The 20,778-nt window shown below is 40.6% G+C and overlaps 1 protein-coding gene across 1 annotated transcript in view; it reads left to right on the top strand.

Annotated features, from left to right (window-relative positions):
* Positions 1-17,333, top strand: part of PER3 (period circadian regulator 3) — a 55,074-nt gene extending 37,741 nt beyond the window's left edge. The window contains 7 exon segments of the mRNA XM_035019891.1: positions 5,096-5,341; positions 5,750-6,142; positions 6,145-6,434; positions 7,743-7,851; positions 15,161-15,341; positions 15,878-16,028; positions 17,065-17,333. Of these exon segments, the coding sequence (XP_034875782.1) occupies positions 5,096-5,341; positions 5,750-6,142; positions 6,145-6,434; positions 7,743-7,851; positions 15,161-15,341; positions 15,878-16,028; positions 17,065-17,148 (1,454 nt within the window). The 3' untranslated portion in view covers positions 17,149-17,333.
* Positions 17,334-20,778: the final 3,445 nt, after the last annotated feature.

Raw genomic sequence — 20,778 nt, 5'->3', positions numbered from 1 at the left:
TACCCCGAGAGTTAGGAGATTTTCTAGTCTGGCTGACAGGAGCACATGCTCTTCTCCGCATAGTGTGAGTTTCAGTGATTGTTTCTTCTCTTCCTCCTCCTGTGCGTGCACTGGTGAATACTCCAGGGGGTTCTCTTTGGCTCTGTGGAGCCCACTCTCTGCAGCTCTCCTCCCCAGTACTCTTCCCTGAAAACTCTAGCCACCGACCAGACTCTTCAGCTCTGCCTCTTCAGCTGGGGGGGGTTCACAGGCTCCAGCTGGTTTCCCCACCCTGCACCTCAGAAACTCTCAAGGCAGTAGGCTGGGGCAGCCCCAGGGCTCACCGTTTGTTTTCCCTCCCTCAGGGGTCACTCTTTTGTTCACTGATGTTCGGTGTTTTGGAGCTTATTGGTTCATATGTTTTGTCCATTTTCTTAGTTGGTTCAGGCAGGAGGGTAAATCCAGTCCCTGTTACTCCATCTTGGCTGTGCTGTGTTGATTTAAACGAATTAGAGTCCACTTCTGGAAGTGGAGTGGGGCACACAAACCCACACTGCCTGGAGACTGCACAGAGGGGAGAGGTGGAAGGGATGTTGTGGGGAAGCCCACCACTGTGTCCACCATGAAATCTCTTGTACTTGGGAGAAGTAATGTTTAGAAGCAACTAAAAGTCTGTCTACTGGTGTTTACTTTAATAAATTGTGGTATACACATGAAATGGAAGCCCTATGATACAGAAAAAGTGTAAGACAGCTGCCATTGTACTGGTAGAAGGGACACCATTAAGTGAAGAAAACACACTATAGATAGTGTACATATTACATGCCTCTGAGGTAAAAATCTATATTCATGATTCTTTATAGGTGCATAAACTGAACTGATAAGAAAATGAAAGAAATGGTTTTCTGTGAGGAAAATCAAGAACTAGGCACATAGTAGACAGGAGTGGGAAGGATTTACTGACTGCCTTTTCAAGGCTTTTTGATTTTTGAACCCCATGAATATATTACAGATTTGTAAAATTAATTCAAAGATAAAAAACATTTGGAATAATCTAAGAAGATAAAATATTTGCAATAAGATTTTAATAAATATGTATGTACACACTGAGTGTTACAACTCTGTACAATGTATATACAAGTGTACAAAGAGTATAAAGAAAGGCAGAAAAAGTAAAACCGATTTATTTGCTAGGTTGATGAAGTTTTATATTCCAGCTATTGTAATAATGGTTGTAAGAATTTATTGAAAAGCAAATTAGTGAAAATAAATAAATGCAAATAATTGGTAGCAATTAAGATGAAATCTATCGAAGATCAACAAGGAAATAAGGACTTTGAATGACACACTGGACCAGGTGGACTTCACAGATATATTCAGAACATTCCATCCCAAAGCAACAGAATACACATTCTTCTTGAGTGCACATGGAGCATTCAGAATAGATCACATACTGGGTCACAAATCAGGTCTTCAACTGGTACCAAAAGATTGGGATCATCTCCTGCAAGTTTTGGACCACAATGCTTTGAAACTGGAACTCAATCACAAGAGGAAATTTGGAAAGAATTCAAATATATGGAGGCTAAAGAGTATCCTACTGAAGCATGAATGGGTCAACCAGGAAATTAAAGAAGAATTCATGGAAACCAATGTAAATGAAAACACAACTGTTTAGAATCTTTGGGATGCAGCAAAGGTGGTCCTAAGAGGGAAGGTATATAGCAATACAAGCCTTTCTCAAGCAACAAGAAAGGTCTCAAATACACAACCTAACCCTACACCTAAAGGAGCTGGAGAAAGAACAGCAAATTAAGCCTCAACCCAGCAGGAGAAAAGAAATAATAAAGATTAGAGCAGAAATCAATGAAATAGAAACCAAGAGAACAGTAGAACAGATCAACAAAGCTAGGAGCTGGTTCTTGGAAAGAATAAGATCAATAAACCTCTAGTCAGACTTATCAAAAAGAAAAGAGAAAGGACCCAAATAAATAAAATCACAAATGAAAGAGGAGAGATCACAACCAACACCAAAGAAATACAAACAATTATAAGAAAATATTACGAGCAACTATATATGCCAACAAATTAGGCAATCTGGAAGAAATGGATGCCTTCCTAGAGATGTACAAACTACCAAAACAGAAACAAGAAGAAATAGAAAACCTGAACAGACCCATAACCAGCAAGGAAATTAAAACAGTAATCAAAATTCTCCCAACAAACAAGAGCCCAGGGCCAGATGGCTTCCCAGGGGAATTCTACCAAACATTTAAAGAAGAATTAATACCTATACTTCTGAAGCTGTTTCAAAAAATAGAAATGGAAAGAAAACTTCCAAACTCTTTCTGTGAGGCCAGCATTAATTACCCTGATCCCAAAACCGGACAAAGACCCCACCAAAAAGGAGAATTACAGACCAATATCCCTGATGAACATGGATGCAAAAATTCTCACCAAAATACTAGCCAATTGGATCCAACAGTATATTAAAAGGATTATTCACCACAACCAAGTGGGATTTATTCCTGGGCTGCAAGGGTGGTTCAGCATCCACAAATCAATCAACGTGATGCACTACATCAATAAAAGAAAGGACAAGAACCATAAGATCCTCTCCATTGATGCAGAAAAAGCGTTTGGCAAAGTACAGCATCCTTTCTTGATTAAAACTCTTCACAGTGTAAGGATAGAGGGAACATACCTCAATATCATAAAAGCCATATATGAAAAGCCCACAGCAAATATCATTCTTAATGGGGAAAAACTGAGAGCTTTTCCCCTAAGATCAGGAGCATGGCAGGGATGTCCACTATCACCACTGCTGTTCAACATAGTACTAGAAGTCCTAGCCTCAGCAGTCAAGACACAAAAAGAAATAAAAGGCATCAGAATCAGCAAAGAAGTCAAACTCACTCTTCTCAGATGACATGATACTCTGTGGAAAACCCAAAAGACTCCACCCTAAAATTCCTAAAACTCATACAGGAATTCAGCAAAGAGGCAAGATATAAAATCAATGCATATCTATTTAGAAATCAGTTGCATTTCTATACACTGAGACAGAAGAAAGAGAAATTAAGGAGTCAATCCCATTTACAATTGCACCCAAAACCATAAGAAGATACATAGAAATAAACCTCACTGAAGAGACAAAGGATCTATGCTCAGAATACTATAGAACACTCGGGAAAGAAATTGAGGCAGACATGAAGAAATGGAAAAACGTTCCATGCTCATGGATTGGAAGAACAAATATTGTTAAAATGTCTATGCTGCCTAGAGCAATCTGCACATTCAGTGCAATCCCTGTCAAAATACCATCAACTTTTTTCACAGAGCTGGAAGCAATTATCCTAAAATTATATGGAACCAAAAAAGATCCCGATTAGCCAAAGGAATGTTGAAAAAGAAAACCAAAACTGACGGCATCACAATTCTGGACTTCAAGCTCTATTACAAAGCTGTCATCATCAAGACAGTATGGAACAGGCACAAAAATAGACACATCGATCAATGGAACAGAATAGAGAACCCAAAAATGGACCATCAACTCTATGGTCAACTAATCTTCAACAAAGCAGGAAAGAATATCCAATGGAAAAAAGACAGCCTTTTCAACAAATGGTGTCGGGAAAACTGGACAGGCACATGCAGAAGAATGAAACTGGACCATTTCCTTACACCATTCACAAAAAATAGACTCAAAATGGATGAAAGACCTAAATATGAGACAGGAATCCATCAAAATCCTAGAGGAGAACACAGGCAGCAACCTCTTCGACCTCGGCCACAGCAACTTCTTGCTAGACACATCTCCAAAGGGAAACAAAGGCAAAAATGAACTAATGGGACTTCATCAGGATAAAAGCTTTTGCACAGTGAAGGAAACAAAACCCAAAGACAGCTGACAGAATGGGAGAAGATATTTGCAAATAACATATCAGATAAAGGGCTAGTATCCAAAATCTATAAAGAACTTATCAAACTCGGGCACCTGGGTGGCTCAGTTGGTTAAGCAACTGCCTTTGGCTCAGGTCATGATCCTGGAGTCCCAGGATTGAGTCCCATATCGGGGCTTCCTGCTCGGTGGGGAGTCTGCCTCTCCCTCTGACCCTACCCCCTCTTGTGCTCTCTCAAATAAATAAAATCTTTAAAAAAAAAAAAAGAACTTCTCAAACTCAATACCCAAAGAACAAATAATCCAATCAAGAAATGGGCAGAAGATATGAATAGACATTTCTCCAAAGAAGACATCCAAATGGCCAACAGACACATGAAAAAGTGCTCTACATCACTTGGCATCAAGGAAATACAAATCAAAACCACAAAGCGATACCACTTCACACCAGTCAGAATGGCTAAAATGAACAAGTTAGGAAAGGACAGATGTTGGTGAGGATGTGGAGAGAGGGGAACCCTCTTACACTATTGGTGGAAATGCAAGCTGGTGCAGCCACTCTGGAAAACAGTATGGAAGCTCCACAAAAAGTTGAAAATGAGCTACCCTATGACCCAGCAATTGCAGTACTGGGTATTTACCCCAAAGATACAAATGTAGTGATCCGAAGGGGTACCTGCACCCCAATGTTTATAACAGCAGTGTCCACAATAGCCAAACTATGGAAGGAATCCAGATGTCCATCGACAGATAAATGGGTAAAGAAGATGTGGTGTATATATATATAATGGATTATTACTCAGCCATCAAAAAAATAAAAACTTGCCATTTGCAACGACGTGGATGGAACTAGAGGGTATTATGCTAAGTGAAATAAGTCAATCAGAGAAAGACAATTATATGATCTCACTGATATGTGGAATTTAAGAAACAGAACAGAGGATCATAGGGGAAGAGAGGAAAAAATAAAGCAAGACTGAAATCAGAGAGGGAGACAAACCATAAGAGACTCTTAATCATAGGAAACAAACTGAGGGTTGCTGAAGGGGAAGGGGGTGGGGGGGTTGAGGTAACTGGGTGATGGACATTAAGGAGGGCATGTGATGTAATGAGCACTGGGTATTATAAAAGTCTGGTGAATCACAGACCTGTACCTCTGAAACCAATAATACATTATATGTTAATAAAAAGATAAAATCTGTCTCCTTACCTCAGCAGAAGTGATTCCAGCAGAGGATGGTGCCCCAGCGTGTGAGCCCTGGACCCCAGGCACACACCCAGCTCCACTAACCTCAGAAGAATTTAAACACATAGGGCTCACGAAGGCTGTTCTGTCAGCTCACACCCAGAAGGAGGAACAGAATTATATTGATAAATTCCGGAAAAAGATCCTCTCATCACCCTACAGATCCTGTCTTCAGCAAGAAAGCAGAAACAAAGCTAAACATTTGTGTGTTCAAGGTACTTATATTTTAAAAACTGTGTTTCATTGATCAATTTTATAAATATGTGTAAGTAAGTACTGGGAGGTATGGAGTAAGGAATAGGGGTTTTGCTTCTAAGAAACTGAGAGATGCTGACAGAATAAATTCATACCAACTTTGTTATCTGGGATCTTTCTTAGATCCTGGATCCGAGAAGCTGATTTTATAAGCAAGTGATTGAGAGATACTGAAATAAGTTTATTTTACAACAACAGCTTTTATCCAGGATCTTGCTCATGTTTTCAGTGTAAGTAGGAGTGGACATGGTTACTATTGACAAGTGTCTATTCCTTCCTAATCTACTTATAATTACCTGCAAGTGGCATTCCTGTCTTCTTTTTTGGTTCCAGTTTTCCATAATATGCCTCCCTCTCTCTGCTTTCAGGAGACTCTGCTTCCAAGCAGGCCCAATCAGCTGGCTACACAAAGGAGAAGCACAGGCGGAAGAAGCCGCGGGGACTGTGGAACAGCAGGGGCGCTCAGGACACCTTCTGTCCCCGCTTGGGAGGAGATGGCCAGTACAGGCAGCCCTGGGGCCCTTCCCTTGCCTCCTCTCCACAGGCCTCCAGCCTGTCCTTCCCGGCTGCCCTGATGGTTCCCAGCCTGGCTCCTTACCTCATCCTGCCCCGCCCCGCCCCGGCCCTGCCCTCTGTGGGAAGAGAGCACGCAGCGTCCCTGACCACACTGGACCAGCTGCCTAAGCCCCCTTTATGGAACGACTTGCAGTCTTTTCCTGCTCTCCCTTCTCCTTCCTTAGATACTGTGATGACCATTTTCCTGGCTGTCCCCTCTTGTCACCATCCTTCTGTCCGTATGCGTTCCTGGGAGCAGCGGGCTCTTCTGGAACACCGCCCTCGGTATCCGCGGTGACTCCACACCTGGAGCCGCCATCCTCTGTCTTCAGCCAGAGGTGGGCAGAGGGAAAACGGGAGACGCCATGTGGAGAGCACCCCTGCATTAACTCAAGGAGCAGCTCACCACTACAGCTAAACTTACTGCAAGCAGACATGCTCAGATCCTGTGAATCTTCAGATCAAATGAGAAGGGATATTTGCCCGGAAGCTAAGTATGTAAGTGATCCCACCTCCAGCACATGAGCGAGAACATAAATGTGGGTCCTCATTAAAATTAAGGTTCTTGCCCTGGGGCTCAACACTGAAGGCCTAGAGGGTAATTGGCACCACAGCTGGGGTTGAGGCAGCTTTGTTTTCCAGAAGTATGCACTCTATCTACCTGCCCTTACCCCTGCTCACATGCACACATGTTCAGTCTCTCTCTGAAATAAAGAAATAAAATTTAAAAAAATTGATATCCAGACATTAAACTTAACATATCTGTTGCCTGTAAAATATATTGTCTTACTTACAACTGGGGTTACGGTGTGGTAAGGCAGGAGTAAACCATATTGACAAGACCTGAATGGAGTGAGTGCGCTCTTGCAGGTACAGTTGAGGGATACCAGGTATGGACGGAGGGCAGGGAGGGAGCCACTTTCTGCTCATTACTGCTCAGTAAAGTAAGCAACTAGTTCCACACTTATGCACATCATTTTCAAAACCAAAAACTGCATGGTTATTTTCCTTTAACTTTTCATCTCTTTACCTAAAAATCATTCTCAGAGGTATGTGTCCAGTTAAACTTTGGTGAACAAGATGTTTCTCTATTTAGGTATAGGATTCAAGACAAGTGTGAATCTTTACGGTTTTTCTTCAGTCTTCCCTTCAAGGCATAATACCCTTTTTTGACAAATGTTCACAATCTGATGATCCAAAAAAGAAAATATGCTGAAATTTCAAAGCCTGATATTAGTGCACTTGCTAGAAATGTGCAAGGCAGTGTATCCCAGTGAGCAAAGCCGGGCTGTGGAACAAAACAGGAATGCAGACACTCTGGCCCTTGTTTGGCGTGTTAGCTGAACCAAATCAGTCAGCCTTCCTTCTTTGTTCCTCACTTGAAAAATGAAGAGATTAATCCTTGATGGCTTATTCTGAGGATTAAATGAAGTAATATTCCTATAATCCTTCCCATGCAATGTAAGCTCAGGATAGCTGGACCTCTGTTTTGTTCACTATTCCTCAGTTTTGGGAATAGTGCTTAGAACTTACAAAACGTTCAGTATATATTTTTGGAATGACAAAACAAAAAAACATACAACTGTATGGTGCCTGGTGTGTAGTAGGTGCTCAGAAACCAGCAGTATCTTTAATATTACATAGAAAGGTCAAAATCACATTCTTGGGGACAGGCTAAACTGTTTGACCTGTGCCTTATGTATGCACTTTATTCTGTTTAACATGTGAAGTTGAAGATCTGCCGGTTATTTTGTAATATGATGCTTGAGAGGTTACAATCTTTTCTTATGCCCTTACTTTCTGCAGTGTGTCCCGGGCAATAGTGGGAAGAAGAGCTGTCGTGTTACCGCCAGCGAACTGTCCAGGGCATTACTATACGAGGAGTCGCCGTCTGCAACGGGCTCTGCGGCATCAGGTAGTGGATCAGAGTGATGAGTTCTTCCAGCTCTGTTGCCAGGAGCTCACTGTGTGCTGGTTTTGGTACTGATGTGGGAGTGAAGTCTTTTTTCTTTTTTTATAAACTTTATTGGGGTACATTTACCTACAGTAGAATTCACCAAATTTGGGTGTACAAAACAAGAATTCTGACAAATGTATACATTAGTGTAGCCAGCACCACAATTACCACATAGAACATTTCCATCATCTGGAAGAGTTCTTCTGTGACCCTTTAGAATCAGTTTCTGCCCTGATGCTCCAGCTCCTGGCAACCACTGATTTGCTTTCTATCACTCTAGTTTTGATTTTTCTGTAATTTCATATTAGGTGAATGGTCCAGTATGCAGTCTTTTGTATTAGGGTTCTTTCAGTTAACACAGTGCTGCTGAGATTCGTCCTTATTGGTATGTATCAGTCACTTGTTCCTTCTTATTATGGAGCAGAATTAATTTGTATGGAGATCCATTCACCGCTTGATGGTTTATTCAGTTGCTTCTAGTTCGGGGCTATTAAGAATAATGCTTAGCCTAGCTCCTGAACTTTGAGTCTGCATCCTTTTGTGGACATACGTTTTCATTTCTATTCAGTAAATATCTAGGAATGAAATTGCTAGGTCATGTGTAAAGTGTATGGTTAACTTATTTTATTTTTATTATTAAAGTCTTGTTACATACAACATTATATTAGTTTCCAGTGTACAACATCGTGATTCAACAATTCTATCCGTTATGCGGTGCTCACTATGATAAGTGTAGTTACCATCTCACCATACAACATTATTACAGTATTATTGACTATATTCCCTGTGAAGTAGTTTTCATCTTCATGACTTGTTTGTTTATGACTGGAAGTTTGTACCTCTTAATCCCCTCACCTATTTTGCTTATCCCCCAATCCCCTCCCCTCTGGCAACCACTAGTTCTTTGTATTTATGAATCTGTTTCTAGTTGGTTTGTTCTTTTGTTTTTTAGATTCCACATATAAGTGAAATCATATGGTATTAGTGTTTCTCTGTCTGACTTATTTCTCTCTCTCTGACTTATTTCACTTAGCATAATACCCTCTGGGGTTATCCATGTTGTCGCAAATGACAGGATCTCATTCTTTTTTTAAGGCTGAGTAAGATTCCAGTGTCTGTGTGTGCATGTGCATATTCATGCGCATCACATCTTTTTTTTTTTAAGGTTTTTATTTTAATTTCAGTATAGTTGTAATTATATACTATACTATATAGTATATATACTATATACTGTAACTAATAACTTACAGTATTAGGTTAGTTTCAGGTGTACAATGTAGTGATTCAGCACGTCATATAATACCCAGTGCTCATCACAGCAAGTATACTCCTTAATCCCCATCCCTGTGACCTCCCATCCCCCACCCACCTCCCTTCTGGTGACCATCAGTTTGTTCTCTGTAGTTAAGAGTTTGTTTCTTGGTTTGTCTCTCTTTTTTTTCTCCTTTGTTCATTTGTTTTGTTTCTTAAGTTCCACATGAGTGAAATCATACGATATTTGTTTCTCTCTGACTGATTTTGCTTAGCATATACTCTCTGGCTCCATCCATGTTGTCACAAATTGCAAGATTTCATTCTTTTCTATGGCTGAGTAATATTCCCTTGTGTATATATACCACCTCTTCTTTATCCTTTCATCTGTTGGTGGACACTTAGGTCACTTTCATATCTTGGCTATTGTAAATAATAATACAGCAAACATGGAGGTGGATATATCTTTTCAAATTAGTGTCTTTTGTTTTTTTTTAAGATTTTATCCATTTATTTGAGAGAGAGAGCGGGAGCAGAGGCAGAGGGAGAAGCAGACTCCTCACTGAGCAGGGAGTCTGACATGAGGTTTGATCCCAGGACTCTGGGATCATGACTTGAGCCAAAGGCAGAGGTTTAGCTGACTGAGCCACCCAGGCACCCCAGTGGGATTTTTTCTTAATTTTCCTTTCTGCTACTTCATTATTAGTGTATAGAATGTGACAGATTTCCCTGTATTAATTTTGTGCTCACGACTTTACTGAATTTATTTGTTCTAATAGTTTTTTGGTAGCCTTTAGGGTTTTCTATATATAGTATCATGCCATCTGCAAATAATGTTTTATTTCTGCCTTACTAATTTGGATGCCTTTGATCTCCTTTTCTTGTCTGATTGCTAAAGCTAGGACTTCCAGTACTGTGTTGAATAAAAGTTGGAGTGGGACACCTGGGTGGCTCAGTTGGTTGGGTGTCTGCCTTTGGCTTGGGTCATGATCCCAGGGTCCCGGGATTGAGTCCCATGTCAGGCTCCTTGCTCAACGGGGAGCCTGCTTCTCCCTCTGCTTGCTGCTCCCCATGCTTGTGCGCTCTCTCTGTCTGTCTCTCTGACAAATAAAATCTTTAATAAAAGTTGGGACATCTTTGTCTTGTTTTTGATCTTAGAGTGAAAGCTTTCAGTTTTTCACCATTGAGTAGGATATTAACTATGGGTTTGTGGCCTTTATTATGTTGAGATATGTTCCCTCTAAACCCAGTTTGTTGGGAGTTTTTATCATGAATGGATGCTGAATTTTGTCAAATGCTTTTTCTGTAATTATTGAGAGGATCATGTGGTTTTTATCCTTTATTTTGTTAATGTGGTATTTCATGTTGATTGACTTGCAGATATTGAACTATCCTTGCATCCCTGGAATAAATCCCACTTCATCATGGTGAATAATCCTTTTAACAAATTGTTAATTCATTTTGCTAATATTTTGTTGAGGATTTTTGCATCTGTGTTCATCAGGGATAACATGGACCTGTAGTTACTTGTTTTGTGGTGTCTTTGTCTGGATTTGGTAGCAAGGTAATACTGTCCTCATTGAATGAATTTGGAAGCTTTTCTTCCTCTTTGATTTTCTGAAATAGTTTGACAATAATAGGTATCAGCTCTTCTTCAAACGTTTGGTAGAATTAGGGGTACCTAGCTGGCTCAGTCAGTGGAGCATGTGACTCTTGATCTCAGGGTCATGAATTCAAGCCCCACATTGGGTATAGAGATTACTTAAATAAATAGAACTTTAAAAAATTTTTTTAAATAAATGTTTGGTAGAATTCACCTGTGAAGCCATCTGGTTCTGAACTTTTGTTGGTTGAGGGTTTTTTGATTACTGATTCAGTTTCATTACAAGTCATCAGTCTGTTCAGATTTTTATTTCTTCCAGATTTTGTTTTAGAAGTTTATGTTTTTAGGAATTTATCCATTTCTTCCAGGTTGCCTTAACTTACTGGCATATGGTTTCTTGTAGTAGTCTATCTTAATCTTTGGTATTTCTGTGGTGTCAGTTGTTACTTTTCTTTCATCTGATTTTATTTGAATCTTCTTTCTTTTTTACTGATGAGTCTGGCTAAAGTTTTATCAGTTTGTTGTTTTTTTCTTTTTTTTTTAAGAACCACCACATGGTTTCATCAATCTTTTCTCTGTTTTCTTAGTCTCCATTTCATTTATTTTTGCTTTGATCTGTATTTCCTTCTTCCTACTAACTTTGGGCTTTGTTTGCTCTTTATCTGTTTCCTTTAGGTATTATGGTTATATTATTTTGAGATTTTTCTTGTTTCTTGAGGTAGGCCCTTATTGCTAGAAACTTGCCTCTTAGAACTGCTTTTGCTGCTTCCCGTTGGCCCATTATGTTTACATTTTCATTTGTCTCCATGTGTTTTTTTTATTTCTTCTTTGATTTGATAGATTGGTTTTTTGGTAGCATGTTGTTTAGCCTCCACGTTATTTGTGGGTTTTTTCCAGTTTTTTCCTTATAATTAATTTCTAGTTTTATATAATTGTCAGAAAAGATAATTGATATGATTTCAGTCTTTCTAAACTTATTGAGACTTGTTTTGTGGCATAACATGTGATCTGTCCTAGAGAACATTACATATGCACTTGAAAAGAATGTGTATTCTGCTCTCTTTGGATGGGATGTTCATATGTATCTGTTAAGTCCTGTGTGGTCTAATGTGTCATTCAGAGCCATTGTCTCCTTCTGTCTGATCTGTCCTTTGGTGTAAGTGGGGTGTGAAAGTTTCCCAATATTATTATATTATTGTCAGTTTCTCTCTTTATGTCTATTAATGTTTGTTTTGTGTATTTAGGTGCTCCTCTGTTGAGTACATAGACGTTTACAAGTGTTATAGCCTCTTGTTGTATTGAACCCCCCTTATCATTATGTAATGCTCTTCTTTGTCTCAAAGTCACTGATAGTCTCCTATTTCCTTTTGAAGTTTTATAGGTTTATCTTGTTAAACAAAAAAACATTTAACTATGTAAATGTGAAGATCAAATTGGCATTGCTCAATGATTCATGAATTGAGCAGCATCCCATCTAGCAACAGAAAGGAGTTCTGAAGAGCTATACAAAATGGAATGGTTTTTTTGTTTTTGTTTTTGGGGGGGGTTTGTTTTGTTTTGTTTGGAAGAAAGGGGGCAGGAAAAAGGAAGTTACTACTAAAGAATACATAATTTCAGACAAGGTCACAGTCCTAAGGGAAATGGAAGGGGTTTATCAGGTAGATTATCTCATTAGTCCTGACCAGGTAATTCCATGTTGACTGGTTAAAAGTTACATTCCTGGGAAGATGAAACTGCAGTTAGGTTAGGTATTAAGTCTTGGTTTGCTGACATGGGCCAAGCACAGGTGACTCCATTTGGGGCTTGTAGTGTCTTTTTGTGTGTGTGTGTGAGAGAGAGAGTGTACATGCACAAATGGGTGGGTGTGGGGCACAGGAAGAGGAAGAGAGAGAATCCCAAGCGTGGGGCTCAATCTCACAACCCTGAGCCAAAGTCAAAAGTCAGACACTTAACTGATTGAGCCACCCAGGTGTCCCTGCTGTGTCTTTTTTAACAATCTTTTTTTTTTTTAAGATTTTATTTATTTATTTAAGAGAGCACGAGCAAGGGGAGGAGCAGAGGGAGAGGGACAAGCAAACTCTGTGCTGCGGAGCCCAATGTGGGTCTTGATCCCACAACCCTGAGATCATGACCTGAGCCAAAACCGAGTCTGATGCTCAATCAACTGAGCCACCCAGGCACCCCTGTTTTAACAATCTTCTGTAGCTAGGTCTGTGATCCATTTTTAGTTAATTTTTATATGTGGTGTGAGGTAAGGGTTGATATCTTCTTTGCGTGTGGATCTCCAGTTCCTGTCCCGTTTGTCGAAAAGATTAATCTTTTCCCCATTGGATTACCTTGGCACCTTTTTTGAAAATAAATTGGCTGTATATGTTGGGTCTGTTTGGAGACTCTCTTTTCTGTTCTATTTATCTTTATGGCTAGCTTTAGGGTAATACCATATTCTTTTGAGTAATATAGCTTTCAGATAAGCTTTATTTTGATTAGTGTTTATCTGGCATATTTCTTCCTTTTTTTTTTACTTTTAACTTATCTGTTAATGTGTATGGTTGGGTGTTGATTTTTTTTTTTACTCATATCACAGTCTCTGCCTTTAAATTAGAATACTTAGACCATTTACATTTAATGTGACTATTTATATGGTCAAGTGTAAATCAAATCTTCCATCTTGCTAATTGTTTTAGGTTTGTCTCATCTGTTCTTTCTTTTTTTCTCCTCCTCCCCTCTTCCTTTTTGATAATTATGTGTTTTTAATGATTTTATTTTTCTCTCTGTTGCTGGCTTCTCAGCTATACCTCTCATTGTTTTTTCTTTTTTTAGTCATTGCTCTAGGATTTACAAGTTCATCTTTTATCTGTCACAGTTAACCTTCAGACCTCATATGTATTATATCACTTTATGTCTAAGAACCTTAAAAGAGATGTGCTCTGGTAAGCACTGTGAATTGTGCAAGACTATTGAATCTCAGATCTGTACCTCTGAAACAAATAATGCAATATATGTTAAGAAAAAAAAAAAAGAAGAAGAAGAAGAAGGTAGCAGGAGGGGAAGGATGAAGGGGGGGAAATCGGAGGGGTAGACGAACCATGAGAGACAATGGACTCTGAAAAACAAACTGAGGGTTCTAGAGGGGAAGGGGGTGGGAGGATGGGTTAGCCTGGTGATGGGTATTGAGGAGGGCACGTTCTGCATGAAGCACTGGGTGTTATGCACAAACAATGAATCGTGGAACACTACATCTAAAACTAATGATGTAATGTATGAGGATTAACATAAGAATAAAAAAAATTAAAAAAAAAAAACAATTCAACCAAAAAAAAAAAAAGAACCTTAAAAGAGTGCTTCCATTTCTCCTTCGTGTTCTGTGCTGTTTTTGCTTACAAAAAATATTCTTTCTACATGTATTATAAACACCACAATAAAATTGTTATTGTTGTTGCTTTAAACAATTACCTTTTAGGGAGTTTTTCTTTTTTAAGTGAGGAAAAACATCTTTTATATCTGCCCATGTAATTTTTTTAAAAATTAGAGAGGTACTTTGGGTTTTTTGTTTGTTTTATTGTTTCAAAGTTGATGAAAAGGATCTAGAAAGGTCAGATGCAAGATAGGAAAAGAATGATCTGCAAGGCTCCATAGCAGCCATAAAGGGATGGGCCGTGGGATGGATGGATAGCTTCTCTGTTGTAACAGGAGGAGGTGAGGAGAGAGTGTAGATATGAGTAAGTTTACATTTAGTGTCAGGATAATGAATTCCGTTTCTATCAGAAGAGAGTGAGGGAGCAGAGGTGTAGAAAGTGGTCCTTGCTAGGACAGGCTGGTGTGCCGGCCAGAGACCATAGCAGAGTTACCCAGCATTTGAACGATCCTTTTAATGATGATGAACCAATGTACCCTATTATTTATGACTTTTCTCCATATCTTTGGCTACTAGGGTTTACATAAGAACAAAATTGACAGTTGGCTTTATGACAATTGACATCTGGATAGTTGTGAAAAGTCAGAGGGAAAAAGAAATCTCGGGTATTGCAAAGCATGTTACTGAATGATGGGTGCTGGGCTCTGAGCTGAAGGGCTGAGGCACGGTTTCAGATTTGTAGTTGACGCACTTGAACAAGCAGACTAGCAAGTAAAGCTGAGTAAGATGTTAGTGGTTTGGGAGATGGAGCTGACATGGAGCAGTTGCAAGTGATAAAAAGGATCAAGGTATGGCCTTGAGCGTGGTCAGCTCAGGAGGAGTGAGAGGGAGATCTAGGGAAGGTGGAGGAACTGGGAGGTGAAGTCACCCAGGACCGTGGCTCGGCTGCGTGGTAACAAAGACTGTCAGCTGGTTGCCAGAGTCTTTGAGGAATAAGTTTGGCAAATTGGCCCCTAAGAGGTATCTCCTAACCTGTAATTGTTGTTGATCTTTGTTAGGAAGCAGTGAGAGCAGTATGTACTTCGCTAGTACTGATTATTCTTCTGAAATCACCTCAAACGGGCAGCAGTCTCAGGATGTACAAAAGGAAACATTTCCCAGTTTAGCTGAAGAGTCCATGTGGAGAATGATAAAACAAACTCCTGAGTGCATTCTAATGACATACCAGGTACCTGAGAGGTAAGAAAGCACTTCAGAAGACCCACTTTTATGAGGGTTTTTTTGATGATTTCTTAAGTATGTTGTTTAATGCAAAATGATTTTTAAATTATGTTTTTTATACATGGCTCTTAGAGAACTAGATTTTCACATTCATTCATTTGAAGTCAAATGATGAGTGATCCTAGGACAGTGGCCATGGTGGTGCCACACACACAGTCCGATCCACACCAGACTGACATGTTGTGCATTGTGAGACCAGAAAGTAGAGTAAGGCAGCGCTTCCATGATGGCACCCAAGTACCAGAACTTTTCTTTCTAGACTCCGAATTTTTCCCATTCTACAAGAAGAGAGGAGCTCAGGGGAATCCGTTTCTTCGGTCTGCCTCATTCAAGCACCGTGCAGATGCTTTCCAACAAGAAAAAGTGCTCTGGCTTCACCACATTATATATTAGCAAGAGATATAAAGTATATCGCAAAGCCAAGAAGTGCTTGTCTTGGATAACAGAAGAACCCTGTGCCTTCTTCAGGACTAAGGTTGCTCGTTTGTCCTCAGGGTGACAGAGGCTGTCCTGAGAGAGGACCTGGGGAAGCTGGCAGGCATGCGGGGGCGGCAGCCCCGGTTCTCACGCGGGCAGAGGGAGGAGCTGGTCAAGGTGCACTCTTGGATGCAGAGCCAGACAATCCCTCAAGGTATAGACATCCAAGTAAGCACGGTGACAACAGCTGTCTTATATGATGTTTTTTTGTGCCAGACAGTGCCCGAGGCACTTGATACACATTGCAGTGAAACCACTGAAAATCACAGCCCTCGCAGATCTTTCTACCTCACCAACAAACAACAAAATAACGTGTACAGTTATTAAATAATTTATATATGGTTGCACAGTCCCTCTGATTTTGAGTCCAGGTCTTTTGACTGCAAGTGTGTTTCCTGGTTGGAATGTTACAGGGCACCTACTCTGATGTATGATTGACAGGGGAGGAGAGGAGTAAGAGATTGGCATTTCAGATACGCGAGTGTGTTTGAATGGAGTTAAAACGCAAGATGTGGGATTCACATTAGATGTAGTATTCATATCTAGCAGGATCCTCCGTGAGACCCAGGTGGTCTTTGGCCGTTACAAGATCTTCTCAGTGAGATCACACGTGCGTGGCCTGGCCGATGGAGCTCTGATTTGCCAGTGGTCCCCGTGGCGGCTCTGTGGAACGGTTGTGACACTTGTACCGGGAATGAGCCCTTTATTGCCTCAAGTGTCAGGCTTTTATGTGGGAGGTGACAGTGTGTGAAGTTAAAAGCTATAGCAAGAGAAGAAAGCTAGGTGTTCAGAACAGTGGGGTGTTTAGGCTTCTGAAGTAAACAGGTGCTGGTATCCTCCCACCCTCCTTTTTAAAGAAACGAATGCGTTCCCGCAACTTAAGCCTGGTTAGAGGTGGCATTGCCAAAAAGCAGGAGCTGAGCCCGTTACTCATTTCAAGTGTCCTTGTTCTTAAACTACTGTTTTTGTGGGTTTTGAGTAGAAGAGTAAATGAGTGAGTCCCAAAGTAATGTAAGCAACAGTGTGTAAATAATTGTCATGTTCCTTCTAACAACAATTAGGAATGAACTGTCACATAGGTTCTTCTTAGACATGAATTGAATAAATTGGGGACTAGACATAAGGTGCTTGGCCAGCACTTTACTGATTCTAAACTTTCCAAATGACATCATGTCATGCTGCCCGCTCTTGTTCTTTCTCGGAGGGCTGCGTCACTTGCGAAAGCCAAGACTCCCTCGGCGACGCCGCAGAACCCCGTGGTCAAGCTGCAGCAGCGAGCAGCGGTTGAGTGGCCGTGGAGGCGCGCCCCCCGGGGCCCGCTGGACAACCGGGCCTCTTCGTGTGTCTCTTTAAACCCCGACTCTAAGTGGCCATGAAGTTGTCACTGAATGTTAAGGTTTTCCCTTCTTGACTTTTTTAACAGGCATCGTTTCTCTGAAGCAGACGTCATACATACAGTCTTTTATGTCCGTGTTCCTGGAGTCTTATAGCTGTCAGGTGGTTTTCTAGTGTAGCCGTCCTCTGAGGAGATCGGATGGCCTCGAGAGAGAGGGGTGTGCACAGGTGGCACCCGAAATAGACGGCAGTCAGAAGCAGAGCCAGAAAGAGCCCCGAGCCCTGGCCTCCTTCGTTTTGTTCTGTTGTTACAGAAAGCGTTTTCCCTGTGAGAGCACTTGACATCCCCCCTGCAGGCCATCTGGTTTTCAGAATGGTTCCCAGAAACGCGGTACTTTCATCTGGTCCTTGGGCAGCTTGGCGCGTCCTTCCGTAGTTCAAATGAAACGTTCTCATTTGCCCACAACGCGAGTCGCTTCTGTATTTACCAGTAGTAGCAAATACCACCCATCGGTACACCGGACATACCTGCGTGTTGGGGTTGGATTTTGAGCTTTGTTCATGTGGACGCTTTTCCTTTTAATTTTCCACCTTCCACTGAAATTCCCAAAGTCCTGCCTTAACAATCGACTTACCATGAGCTTATTTGTCAGAGAGTTGAAGTTAGCTTTTGCATGTGTGACATGAAAATAGAAAGAGCTCCTCACTCATCCAGTGGTATTCCCCTTTCTAATGTTTTGGTTTTAAAATAATGACTGTAAAAAGTTTCAGAAGTCATGTCAAAAATAATTGGTGTTTAAATGTTGTCTCACCCAAAATTAACAGTTAACTCTTCCTTTCCAACCAATTTACACAAGAGGTCTGGCCATCCTTGTTGGAGGTTTGTAAGTGCCGTGATGGGCTGCACGGGGACAGCAGCGGTCCATGGGGACAGCAGCGGCCCGTGGGGGCTCCACTGTTCTCGCTGGAGTGCAGAAGCAGCCAGAGATCAGTGCTTCCTGTGCCAGCCGTGATTGTGTCTTCTAGGAAGTGAGTGGGTTGTTTACTGGATAAGTTAGCTCCGTGTTCTTTAGAGAAGTCCATGATTCCTGCCCAGACTCAGTATGACCCACGCAGATCAGAAAGAGGACTAGAAGCAAGTGAAGGAGCAGTAACCTTTTATCTTCTATATAACAGACTGATTTTTCTTTTTTTGTTGTTTTGTTTTGTTTCCTATTTTGTTTTAAAAAAACACTCTTCCTCTTTTCAAGTTTTATACTTTTTTATAAAAGTGCATCCTGATAATAATTAGAAGACTCAACCTTTTTATCCATGATTCCATGGTGATTGCAGGGCCCTGATTCTTAGTTTCCGTAGCTCGGGTTTCCTTTCTAAAGTAGGTTTTCCTAGAAGGCAATTCTATGTGTCATTTTCAAATGCTAAGCTGTTTCATGCAACTACTCCAGTGTTATGACTGGGGAGCTCTTATATTCTACTCCATCCTGATCGCTGAGTGATTTCGAAGCCCTCGTCGTGTTGGTTAGGTTGTGTGGTATTTTTGCCCTTGGTGAAAAATCAAATTTTAAAAAACTAACCAGCCAAGATATTATCCATCAATGTACTCATCATGACCTTCTGCAGGGACAAAAATTTTAATTTGTATAAATGAGAAATGACATGTGGCTGTTAGAGGTCACTCAGCTTCATGCCGCACGTTTTATACCTTACATTCTCCAATCACGTAAGCACCTCTTTTTCATTCTTTCTGGATATTGGTTTTATCTGAATTTGCTGATCTCTTTGCCTTAGTACACATTTTATGGAGTGCATATTATGCCAGACTTGACATGAAACTGGTGCTCGTTGTAGGTAGATCTGTAATACCGTTTATAACTTTCATATGTTGACAAGTAGATTAGTTGGCGTGTTTAGGGATTGGACCATGAACGCTCGCACTGCTGGAGGGGAGAAATGAGGCTCAGCAGTGACGCTGCTGCCCCCCGAGGGGGCTGTACCCACTTTTACACTTTCTTGTTCAAGTTTATTAACTTTTTGTATTAATAACTACAGAAATTGGTAATAAAAATGTGTATTATAGGTTTCCATGTTTACATAAATGTTACCCAAAAAGCTGCATTTTCTTGGGTAAGAGGTCAGGATTTATGAAAAACGGAATGCTGTGTGAATGGAGTTGTTTTGCAATTAAGTAAAACTTTGTTATAATTCACAAGGTAAATTTAATCTAAATTGAAATTCCATTTCGACTGAATTTATAATTGTGTGAATTTACTTGTTTTTAATGGTTATTAATATTTCAACCAGGTATCTTTTTCAAGTAAAAACAAACTGTACATGTAGAACCGGAGATATTTTTGCATCGTGTCAATAAACCTTTGCCTTGAATATTTTTTATCATCATGAAATGTTTATTAAGTTGCATTGCAAGGGGCAGGATTAACATTGGTTTTCTCAGCAATGCTGTGTGTTTGCGTTGTCACAGCGTCTGAGCTCCTGCTGAGCTTTCAAATCCATTACCTCATCGAGCCCTCGGGGCAGCGCTGGGTCCTCAACATACATGCATATTTCTAACACTGACTGAAAGGCCTAACTCACAGAATTCAGCGTCAGCAGTATTCTTTCCGATTCCGTAGAGTGCACCTGCGTGTCCGGAGCAGGGATGGGAAGGTTCGAATCCAACCCCAGAGTCCCGTCCGCAGGGGTAATTGCCTACACCACTGAAACGCAGGCCAGGGCTCCCAGTTACCCCACATGGGTATTCCACAGAAGCTCTTTCTGGCCTCATAAATATAAAACAGTTCTGTGGTGCCAGCGTTGTGTGTGGGAGACCCAGTGTTAGCTTCGTGTCAACGGCGCGAGACGCCACAGTGTTACCACAGCTACTTAATGTCAGCATGGTCCCCGAGGTGACACATCCGTTCTTCGAGTTTGAGACCTCTTTCCCTATGGATTTGTCCTTGAGATCTTAAATCCAGAAAGTGAAAGCTTTTTTTTTTTTTTTTTTTTTAATAAAATTTTGTTTATTTGAGAGAGAGTGTGCACCCGCCCTTGCACAGGAGCAGGGGGAGGGGCAGAGGGAGAAGCAGGCTCCCCGCTGATCAGGGAGCCCCGGGGACACGGAGCTCGATCCCAGGACCCAGAGATCGTGACCTGAGCTGAAGGCAGACGCTGAACTGACTGAGCTGCCCAGGTGCCCCACTGATTTTTTTTTTAAGTAATAATATATGTTGTCATGTTTAAGGTTGAGAGGACATGGAGGTAAGATAACATTTAAGCAGTTTGTAGTTGAGCTATTTTAAATAAATTTTACTTTTGCCTCTGTTCACTTACAGCTTTACTTTTAAATTTTCAGAGAATTCAAGAATAAATTGATGGAAAGAAAAGTTATAAATTTTCAGGACACGTTTATAAGTAAAATGACCACTCATGATATTTGCAAAACATAGAGGATTTATTTTCCAAATAATAATGGACAGAGTCTAGTTTGCTTAGATTTTTTTTCTATACTATTTTCAAACCAGGCATTTTTGTTTTTAAGTTTCTAAGATGGCTGTTTTTGAGTTGACTAGTAGATGTTCATTTCACT

This window comes from Mirounga leonina, unplaced genomic scaffold (assembly GCF_011800145.1).
Source record: "Mirounga leonina isolate KUSES-001 unplaced genomic scaffold, KU_Mleo_1.0 Mir_173, whole genome shotgun sequence".
NCBI lineage: Eukaryota > Metazoa > Chordata > Mammalia > Carnivora > Phocidae > Mirounga > Mirounga leonina.
Note: the sequence above shows the minus strand (reverse complement) of the source record. Positions and strands in the feature narration are given on the sequence as shown.